The sequence below is a fragment of the Merops nubicus genome, unplaced genomic scaffold (assembly GCF_000691845.1).
Source record: "Merops nubicus isolate BGI_N331 unplaced genomic scaffold, ASM69184v1 scaffold1553, whole genome shotgun sequence".
Lineage (NCBI taxonomy): Eukaryota > Metazoa > Chordata > Aves > Coraciiformes > Meropidae > Merops > Merops nubicus.
Genome location: NW_008598074.1, coordinates 9,657 through 20,244, shown reverse-complemented (window position 1 = coordinate 20,244; position 10,588 = coordinate 9,657). Strand labels below are relative to the sequence as shown.

Below are 10,588 nucleotides of genomic sequence, written 5' to 3'. Positions count from 1 at the left end.
CTGAGTCTCTCAGGCTGAGCAGAAACTGCACCCCACTGAAATCATCACCGAGGTGGGACCTCTCTCCAAGCAGTGCCATGGTTGGACTTGTTCACAACCCCCCCATGAAGCACCCCTGTCACCACAGGTCCCTGCCCTGTGCTGTGCTCCACCAGGAGGTGAACCCTTTCTGCGTCCTCAACCCCAACCCCAAGATGGTGTGGGCTCCAAGGACCCCAAAGCTTCATCTTGAGATGAATCCAAGTGCTCCACCTCAGGGAAAGGCCTTTTCTGCCCGGTTCCTGCTGGCTGCTGGGCACCAAGCTGAGGTTCTGCTGATGACAATCCCCACCACTGCTACCAGCAAGCCTAAATTCTCTTTCAGGCTGCTTCACTGGCAAGCAGGGCCCTGGCTGATCCTCCAAGAGGAGGAGACCTCATTTATGGCACAGGACTTCTGCTGAGTCTGCAGGGAGGGTGGAGAGGCCAGCTGGTAGGGGATGGTGGGGATCACTGCTGGCTTCGTGCCCTTGGGCAGCCCTGTCCCTTTGGAGGTCCCTGGTACCTTGCAGGGGCTGCCTGTCCCAGCCCACAGCTCCCTGTGGGTCTGCAGGAGGTTTCCAGGCTCACGTCCATGAAGCTGACCTCCAACCCCACCCCTGAGCAACAACAGGTCCAAGTGTCCAAGCTGGGAAAAGTTCTTCCCTCTGAGGGTGGTGAGACCCTGGTCCAGGTTGCCCAGGGAAGCTGTGGATGCTCCATCCCTGGAGGTGTCCCAGAACAGGTTGGATGGGGCTTGGAGCAACCTGCTCTAGTGGGAGGTGTCCCTGCCCATGGCAGGGGGTTGGAAGGAGATGATCTTTAAGGTCCCTTCCAACCCAAACCATTCCAGGATTCTATGACCCTGGAGCTGCCTTGACCATGAATGGAGCTTCAGGTACAGCTTAAGAGCCCAGAAGTTGACCTCAGAGCCCAGCAGGATTTCCCTGGGGGCTCCAGCTACACCCAGTATAACACCAGGAGGCTCGTTGCTCTGCTCTGGTGCAAGTCCATGGTGGAAACCACAGCTGAGGAGAGAAGAGGAAAGGGTGGAAAGGTCCTTCTGGAGGCAGCTCTCCCATCTGCCAACCAACTGTAGGACCCTTCTAGTGATGCTACGAGCGTTGGCTGACGTAGAGAGGGGAACTCCCTCTGCCTTCAGGGTGGGTAGCAAGGAAGGAGAGCAGGAGAAGGACACTCAAGAGGAAGCAGAAACCTACCAGCAAAGAGCATCCTCCCTGTCAACATCTCAGCCAGGATGCAGCCGGCCGCCCACATGTCGATGGCCTTGGTGTAGTTGTTGGGTGAGAGGAGGAGCCGAGGAGATCGATACCATTTGGTCACCAAGCCTTCAGAAAGGTAGCCCTGAAAAAACAAACCCCACAGAGATAAGAGACATCAACCAGCTTAGGAGAGAAGCTCCTCTGCTCCTCCCAGCTCTGCTGCCCCACCACGCTCGGGCAGGCTGGGGGGGTGACGTGTCTTCAGGAAGCCAAGAGGTGAGGCCACCAGAAGCTGAGATGTTTTGGTGTTCCAGGAGGTGAGGCACATGCTGCTCCCCAAGATGCTTGGCTGGTGCTTGGCACCATGGTAGTGGAGCATCTTTCTGTGAAGGACAGGTGGCTTCAACAGCACAGATTTGGAGATGGTAGCTCCAAAAGTTATTTCAGGTCGCTGTGAGAGGACTTTGAGGCAGGACCTAAATCCCTGTTTGACCATCTGAGACATTTTGGAAGCTAAACACATTATTTAAGTACTTTGCTGGGTGGCAGCTCCAACCCTCCAGAGTGTGAAGGTGGCTTCACCTTCCCAGCTCATCACAGAATCATTACAGTTGGAAAAGGCCTCCAAGATCAAGCCCAACCATCAACCCAACGCTCCCATGACCACTAAACCATGTCCCCAAGTGCCACATTCACACATTTTTTGAGCCCCTCCAGGGCTGGGGACTCCAGCACCTCCCTGGGCAACCTGGGCCAGGGTCTCACCAACCTCCCAGTGAAGAACTTCTTCCTAATTTCTAATCTCAGCTTCCCCTCTTCCAGTGTGAAGCCATCTCCTCTTATCCTGTCACTACAAACCCTTGTCCAAAGTCCCCCTCCCAGCTTTCTTGTAGGCCCCCTTCAGACACTGGAAGGCCACCAGAAGTTCTCCCCAGAGCCTTCTCTTCTCCAGGCTGGACAACCCCAACTCTCTCAGCCTGGCCTAGGAGGAGAGGGGTTCCAGCCCTTCCTTCCCAGGGCAAATACTGGGAAGGACTGATGGGAGGTTTGGAAATCAAGACTTCTCTGATGCAGCCTGAGGTCCTCCAGGACAAATACCTGAGGTTGCTCCTTGGTTCTCAGTGGCTTTTCCAGCCCCAACAACTACATCTGCTCGGCCTCCAGTGGCTAAAAACATGGCCTAGACTTTTGTTTTCAGAAAATACATAAGAGAAGGTCCTGACCTAGCACCTGGAGGAAGTTCAGCCTGGGGTTGTTCAGCCTGGAGAGGACAAGGCTCTGGGGAGACCTTCTGGTGGCCTTCCAGTGCTTCAAGGGGGCCTCCAAGAAAGCTCTAGCTGCAGATGTCCCTGCTCCCTGCAGGGGGTTGGACTGGATGACCTTCAAAGGTCCCTTCCCACCCAACCCAGTCTGTGATCCTATGAAGTACCTACAGCTCTGTGGACTATGAAGTCCTTCAGAGAAGCATCACCACAGCTTTGGGAGCCAGCCCCACACAGTCACACTGGACCCACCTAAACCCAGGTTAGGTCCAGGCTCAGCTCTTCCCCGTGGTGCCAAGATGGACCTGAAGTCAGCAGCCGTGCCAGGATGGAGAGCCTGAGGACTTCCACCCATCACCTATTCAAGGCATGACCTTCAGCACAAGAATTTCACCATCTGCATCGACTCCACCAGAAATAAACACCAAGAGCAGCAGCATATTAATTAGTCCTAATTAAAATGGGACCTTCAACTTCGTGACGAGGTCCTGTGGATCCAGCACAGCCCCTTCTGAGCTGAACCACCACTGGAAGCTCTTTCAAACCCCAAGTCAACGGCGTTGATTCAAGAGCAGAACCAGTTTCAGGTCCAAGGTTTGTTCTCAAGCCCAGAAGGAGAAAGAACCTCATGCTGGTGTCACAGTGGTCAGAGGAGATGCCGTCGATTCAAGAGCAGAACCAGTTTCGGGTCCAAGGTTTGTTCTCAAGCCCAGAAGGAGAAAGAATCTCATGCTGGTGGTCACAGGAGATGCTGGCACAGCACAGCACCCTGTGGGGACTGCAGCAAGACCTGCCAGGGCTCCAAAATAAGTCATCTCCAAGTCTGGAGCTCCTCCTTGGAGTTGGAGGGACCAAGGGCATATCTCCTCGAGGTGGGCACCAAAATGAAGGATTCTACCTACTGCCAACCAAACAGCCCCAGTGCTGCGGGCAGAGCCTCTCCTGAGTGCATCTCACAGAATCATGGAACTCTTTGGGTTGGAAGAGACCTTTCAGATCAAGTCCAACCCTTCCCCCATCCCTGCCAGGTCCCCACTGCCCCGTGTCCCTCACCCCACATCTCCAGGGCTTGGAAACCCCTCCAGGGGTGGGGACTCCACCACTGCCCTGGGCAGCCTGGCACAGCCCTGCACAGCCCTTGCCAGGGAGACATTGCTCCTCAGGGCCAACCTCAACCTCCCCTGGGGCAACCTGAGGCTGTTTTCCTCCCTGTCAGGAGCTGTGCAGAGCCAGAAGGTCTCCCCTGAGCCTCCTGTGCTCCAGGCTCAGCACCCCCAGCTCCCTCAGCTGCTCCTCCCCACACTTGGCCTCTAGACCCTTCCCCAGCAGCTCCGTTGCCCTTCTCTGGCCACGCTCCAGCCCCTCCAGGTCCTGCTGGGAGGGAGGGGCCCAAAACTGACCCCAGGATTCGAGGTGCAGCCTCCCCAGTGCCCAGTCCAGGGGACAATCCCTGCCCTGCTCCTGCTGGCCACACCAGTGCTGCTCCAAGCCAGGCTGCTGGTGGCCTCCTTGGCCACCTGGGCACACGCTGCCTCATCTCCAGCTGGCTGCTGCCCACCAAAATCCATCTTTCTGCACAAGCAAGCTGCAGAGGTGCAGACCAGATGTCCACAGACTGGGAATCCAGCAGGACCCACCCATGGCCTCCACGTCCACACCTCCATCCACAGCCAGGCCTCCTCCTTCTGCTGCAGGCTGTGAGGGGACTCAGAGGAGACACGGGGCCAGGGGCAGCTGCCCGAGGGTGGAAGGTGGAGGGTGGTGCCCCTGGGGTGAGCAGGGAGCAGCGTCCCACCTCCCTTCCTCCTTTGAAGACCTCCTCATGATGACCCACTCGGGGATTTCAGGAGTTCACCGGATGGGCTGGAAGCTATTAAATTTCCACTGCTCAGCAAGGACAAAAGGATGGGAGGACTTCAAAGGTTTGAAGATGTTCTGGAAACCATTTACCACGAGATCCCTGTAGAGCAGACGTGTCTGTTGTCTCCTCCAGATGGGACCACCCAACCCAAGGGGTCTCCTCTGAGCAGTGCCAGGAGACACGCCAGGTGGGATGCACAGGAAGGGCTGAGTCTGCCCTCCAAAACACTTCTCATTTTTAAGTCTACACATTCATTGGCATTCCTCCCAATTTTTAAAGCTTGATTTTGTTGTCCCCCTGCTCTCCCATCCCTCCTGCCCACCATGAGCTGAGGGAGCTCCAAGGAGGACATCCAAGTTGGGGCAGATGACATCTGGACTCTCATTTGAAGCCAAAGAAACACCCCCAGGCAGCCTGTGAAGAAAGGGAGGCAGGAGCTGGGCCACGGGGGGCAGGCAGTGAGGTGTGGTGCAGGCAGGACCATGAGGCTGTGGGTGGAGAGCCTCTGATGGTGAAGGTGAGATGCTCCTGCTCAAGAAGGAGGTGGCTAATGAAAGGGAAATACTCAGCTTGGACTGTTTGGCATGAGGATGAGGACCTAATGGAGGCTGGAGCTTCCCCTTATCATCATCTCCAACACTTCTCTGTCCACCAGTTGGGTACCAAGTGATAGATCACAGACTGGTTTTGGATGGGAGGGGACCTTTCAAGGTCATCCAGTCCAACCCCCTGCAGGGAGCAGGGACATCTGCAGCTAGAGCAGGGTGCTCAGAGCTCCATCCAACCTCCCTTGGGATGGTTCCAGGGATGGGGCATCTCCTCAGGGCTGCTCTCCAGCCCTTCACCCCCAGCCTGGGCTGAGACCAGGATGTTCTGGATGAGCAGCAGGATTGGAAGCTCCCAGGGATAAAAGGAGTAGTAAGAAGGAAGGAGAAAGACCCTGCATGGCAGGATGGTGAGAGGATCAGGGTGACAGGGAGAGTGGGACACCCAGGATCATCTCCTGAGGGTTCCCTCCTCCTAGACCTGATTTTCTGTGCCCTAAAGAGAAGTTTCCAAGTATGTGAGCACCCAGGGAGCTCAGAATCACTTTTACCTGAGTCAGAGCCAAAATTGCAGCCACCAGGTCTAAGGAGCTTGTGAAGGTGCAGACCCAGGACTGGACGTGACCTCAGCCCCTTGAAATTCACCTCATGGGAAGCCTCAAATCAACAGATGCTCCCGTGCTGCTCTTACCACGTGGAGCAAAGGATCTGAGCAGCCAACACCCTGCTGTGGGTGACCTGCTGGAGCAGGGGGGTTGGACCAGATCATCTCCAGAGGTCCTGCCCAAACCCCCACCGTGCTGGGGTTCTGTGAAACACCTCCTGGCTTGGGGCAGGGAGGGCAACCACCACTGCCAACCACCCGAGTGGCCTCAAGGAGCTGTTTCTCCTGAGACGACTGTTGGAAGGGGGTCGGGACCTGCCAGCACCTGGGAGGACCCCAGGTGGGGGTGAAACCATTGTATTCCCTCCCCTTCCCACATACACTCTGATAAGAGGCAGGGAGTGGGTTCTAATTTCACTCCTGCCTTGGAGCTCGGAGAGGGAAGTTGTCCTTTCACTCCGTGGGACCGTGCAACCATTTCTGAGGGTTTTGTGTACTTTATTTTTGGTATTTTCCCCTAATCTTTGTATATAATATTTTCCTTACCTCCTTTTTTCATTTTCTGTCCCTTGTTGAACAATATACTTCATTTTTTTTCCCAAAGTCTCTCTCTCTCAGGGGGGGAGAGGTGAGTACATAGTTCTGTTCCATGTGGGTCCTGCCCTGAACCCCTTTTTACACAGAACCAGGACAAAGACCCACCACAGTCTGCCCACTTCACCCTCCCCACGCCGAGACACCACCGGCCTCGTGACGCCCCCTACCTTGTGGGAGTAATGCTGGTCCACGATCCTGGCCAGCCCGAAGTCGCCGATCTTCAGCACCAGGTCCTCGGTGCTGATGAAGATGTTGGCCGGCTTGAGGTCGCGGTGGAGGACGTTGGCCGAGTGGATGTACTTCAGCCCCCTCAGCAGCTGGTACATGAAGAGCTTGGCGTGCTCCTCGGCCAGCTTCCCCTGCTCCAGCAGCCGCGCCAGGTCCGTCTCCATGTACTCCTGGACGATGTAGACCACGTTGAACTTGAAGAAATCCCCCCTTAGGTGGGTCCCTTTCGGTCCCAACACCTCGTAGACCTTCACCACGTTGTCGTGCTCCAGGCGGCGGATGATCTTGATCTCCCGGAAGGCGTGTTTCATGCTCTGGGGGTCTCCAATGGTGATCTTCTTCACGGCCACCTTGCGACAGCTCTTGCTGTCCAGGGCTGACAGCACCAACCCGTTGGCCCCGAAACCCAAGGGGCGGAAGTTGACGAAGCGACAGCCCAGGTCGTACCCGTACATGCTGGCGATGCAGTCGCACTTCTCCGCCATCCTTCTGGGGTGGCTTCTTCCTCACTTGAGAAGATGGGAAAGTTGAAGGGTTTCGAGATCCCGAAGGTGGTTTGAGGTCATTATGACCAACAGATGCTCGGGGGGGAAGTCCTGCCCTGGGCCCGTTGCTTCGAGAGGACTTGCAGATGGAGGGAAACTAGACACGAGCACTCACACCTATGAAATGTTTTCAACTGGGGGAGAAGACAATTCCAGCAGCGTGGAGGAACGCAGCCCCCCAAGATCTCTAGCTGGACAGAAAGGTTCTTCTCCTCCAGACCAGAAGATCAGCGCCGCTCCATTCTTCAGCCACTTTCTGCTTCTCCTTCCCCGATGTTCTGGAGATGGTGCTGGTGGCACGGCCGGGCGCCCGGCTCCGCGTCCCCGGGGTCTCAGCGCTGGGACATCTGGCCAACCTCGCCGTGGGGCAAAGCCCAGAGCAGCCCCATGGCCCCTCCGCTGCCCCGAGCCCTCCCTGCCCACGAGTTTGGGTGTTTTCCCCTCCGAGGAAGAGCATCCAGGCACCAGTTGGGCTTTCCAGCTGTCAGCAAAGCTTCACCCTTCTCACGGCTCCATCTCCAGCAGGGGCAGAGCCCACCCTCCCCATCAGCAGATGGAGACCTTGACGTTCTGCAGACCAAAGCTCCCTTTCCAGGCCACCTTCAGAGCATCACCTTTCCACGTTGGTGGTCTCAGCACCTTCTCCTTGAAGGTCTCTCACCGGTGAAACCAAACGTCGTGGGATCTGGACAGCTTGCTGGAGGAGTTCAGGCCTCAGCAGGTCCCAGCCCTGCTCCTGGAAGAGAAGAGGAGATGGATTCATCTGATAACAGTGCTGCCTATGTAAATGCCCTGCTGAAGGTTAACCAGGAGCAAACCCAGGACCTTCTGGAGACTCATGAGTTAACCCCTCCAAACCCACACCTTGTCACCAGCACTTTTCAGCTGGTTTATTTTTCCTCTTCCCTCTGGAAGCCACAGAAAACTGGAACTCTTCCTTTCCCCGTCCTTATTTTTGTTTTAATCAGCCTGAAAATGTCACAGAGAGATTTTCAGGAGGCAAAGGTTCAACTCCACATCTCTGACTGCTCATCCAAAGCAGATCAGAAGGAGAGGACAGAAGGGGCCCCGGAGGGTATGAACCATCCCTGCTGAGCTGCTGGCAGCAGAGAGCCAGCGACCTTTCCAGCTGGTAAAGACCAAAACTACAAACTGGGCAAACCAGGTGGGACCACCCCACAAAGAGCCTTAAAACCCAAGAGGGGATTCAACCCACTCTGAATTCGGGGTCCCACAGCAAACCTTGGCAGCAGCCAGGGGACCATAGAGCTGGTTTGGTTGGAAAAGACCTTTCAGATCATGGAGTCCAACCCTTCCCCCATCCCTGCCAGGTCCCCACTGCCCCGTGTCCCTCACACCACATCTCCACGGCTTGGAAACCCCTCCAGGGATGGAGCCCAGGTAGGGCTGGAGGGGACACAGTGCTGGCTCCCACACTGAGCTTCTTGGCTTCCTCTAGATGCAGTGGAAGGAGACCAAGTTTTGTCTCGTCAGCTTAATTATTAATAATTAGTCCAGTTCTAGAAGCACTGAAAGGGAAAACGTGCTGTGTAAGACTGAAAAAGAAGAAAGAGCCCTTGGCCACCTCTCAGCCCCCGGCTGCGTGGTGACCCTGCAGCATCTTCTGCAATTGGGGCAGAGCTGTCCCTCAAAGGATGGCGAGATGTGCTCCGGGTCCCCCTCAGGAAGCACCCAGGGAAAAGCTGCTGCTTTTGCACCAGCCATCTCAATTTTCCCCTCCTCTTGCCCACTGTGAGGAAGAAATATTGTTTCAGTGGGTAATGAAAAGAGCTGCTGAGACCAGTTGTAAAAGCAGCAGTGAGGCTGTTTGGCTGCAGATGATGGAGAAGATGGTTTCTTCTCATCGAACCACAAACCAGAGTCCCAGGGGTTTTTCAAGCTGATGAGGCCAAGATCCTTCTTGAGAAGACAACTGCGGTGGGAGCTTCACAGCAAACCACAGCACAACACAAGCAACAAGTCATAGAACCATGAAGGTTGGAAAACACCTCTAAGATCATCCAGTCACCAACCCAACGCACCATGAGCACTAAACCACGTCCTGAAGTATCATGTCTATGTGGTTTTTTGACCCCTCCAGGGCTGGGGACTCCAGCACCTCCCTGGGCAGCCTGGGCCAATGTCTCACCACTCTGCCAGGAGAGAAATTCTTCCTCAGATCCAAATTAAACCTCCCCTGGAGCAACTTCAGCCCATTTCTTCTCATCCTATCACTAATTACCTGGGAGAAGAGACCAACCCCTCAGCACTCCAACCTTGCAAGGAGCTGTGGAACACCAGAACCCTCAGTCTCCTCTTCTCCAGACGGACCCCCCCCAGGTCCCGCAGCTGCTCCTCACCAGCCATGAACCCAGACCCCTCCCCAGATCTGTTGCCCTTCTCTGGACCTGCTCCAACCCCTCAAGGTCCTTCTCCCACTGCTGCCCCAACACCTCTCACTTGAACACCTTGTAAAGGGACAGATCCTGCAAACCACCACACCTCACCAGCCTTCTCCAGCTGATCTCAAGATCACAGCTGCTGCAGAGCAGGATGGGGTCTAGCAGGGGCTGTGTCCATCACATGGGCTTCTCTTAGCTTTGGGTAGACCCATCAGGAGCACGATGAGCTTCATTTCTCCCTTCACAAAAGCTCTTCTTTCTGCCTCTCCCAAGCAGCAGCAGCAGCCCTGCTGTGGAGGACCCCTCTGACCTGGGGCTGAGTGGTGGAGGGTGCAGCAGACCCAGACATGGGAGTTTGGTGCCCACCGTGGTGGCTTCAGGGAATCTCTCCAAGTTTTAGTCACAGTAACGGAGCTACTGAAGCAGATGGAAATATGGGCAAGTCTCCTGTAGCTCTTTGGCTCCCAGGCCAAGAGTTTTGAGGTTGAAACTTCATTAGTCCTTCCCATCAATCCAGATGGGCTCTTGGTGAGCCCTGGGCAGGGTCACTCCTCGGGCAATCCTTCTGCTCTTCTCTGGGCAAACAGCCTCTCCCCTCCCTCCTGCAGCTCAAGCTATCACCTGCAGGGTCTGGTTCCCTCCTCCTCCACCTTGTAGGAGCACGAGGTTTCTCCCACAGAGCTGGGGGGGTCCCTGTCCTGCCCAACCCAAGACCCTCCACGTGCTCCACACCAGCCCCCCAGGAGAATCGGCCCATGTGGAGACCAGACCCAGCAGATGGGATCCCACAGAAAGAGGAGAACGTGGAGGGGTCAAGAACCCACCCCAGCAAAGTTGGCCTGACCTCAGAGGAGTGAGCAGCTCCTCAAACCTCGTGGTGACCACAGCCAACGACAGGAGTCCCTCAGCCTTTGTAGGCTGCTGAAGAGCAACCACCCCTCTTGCTGAGCTCCCCACCAGAGACCCCCAACCCTGGCGCCCCAGAAAGCGTCACCAACCTGTGCCCAGAGCCTGGACCCAGCCAAAAGTCAGAGGACTGCTGTTGTGAGGTCCTCTGGGTGAAGCTCACGGCAGTTCTCACGGGCAGAGTCCTCCCCCTGGGGCAGGATTAGACCCTCTTACGCCAGAGCTGCTTCTGACAAAGAGTCAGAGATTAACCAGAGTCCAGTCGATGAGCACACGTCTGAACATGGGCTTTAACCTCTCAGCTTCACCAGCAGCAACCTTGGGGGACCTGAAGCCACTTGGTTTTCACAGAGGGGTTTTTCTGCCCCTCTGCCCCACTCTGAGGGGACCTCCACTG

The 10,588-nt window shown here is 56.0% G+C and overlaps 1 protein-coding gene across 1 annotated transcript; it reads right to left on the bottom strand.

Annotated features, from left to right (window-relative positions):
* Positions 1–1,238: 1,238 nt before the first annotated feature.
* On the bottom strand, positions 1,239–6,823 carry LOC103769671 (mitogen-activated protein kinase 4-like; the record flags this gene model as incomplete). The annotated part of the gene is made up of 2 exons (XM_008936895.1): positions 6,278–6,823; positions 1,239–1,383 (listed from the first exon to the last, which is right to left on the bottom strand). Coding segments are annotated over exons 1-2 (691 nt in total), but the record flags the coding sequence as incomplete, so codon positions are not given.
* Positions 6,824–10,588: the final 3,765 nt, after the last annotated feature.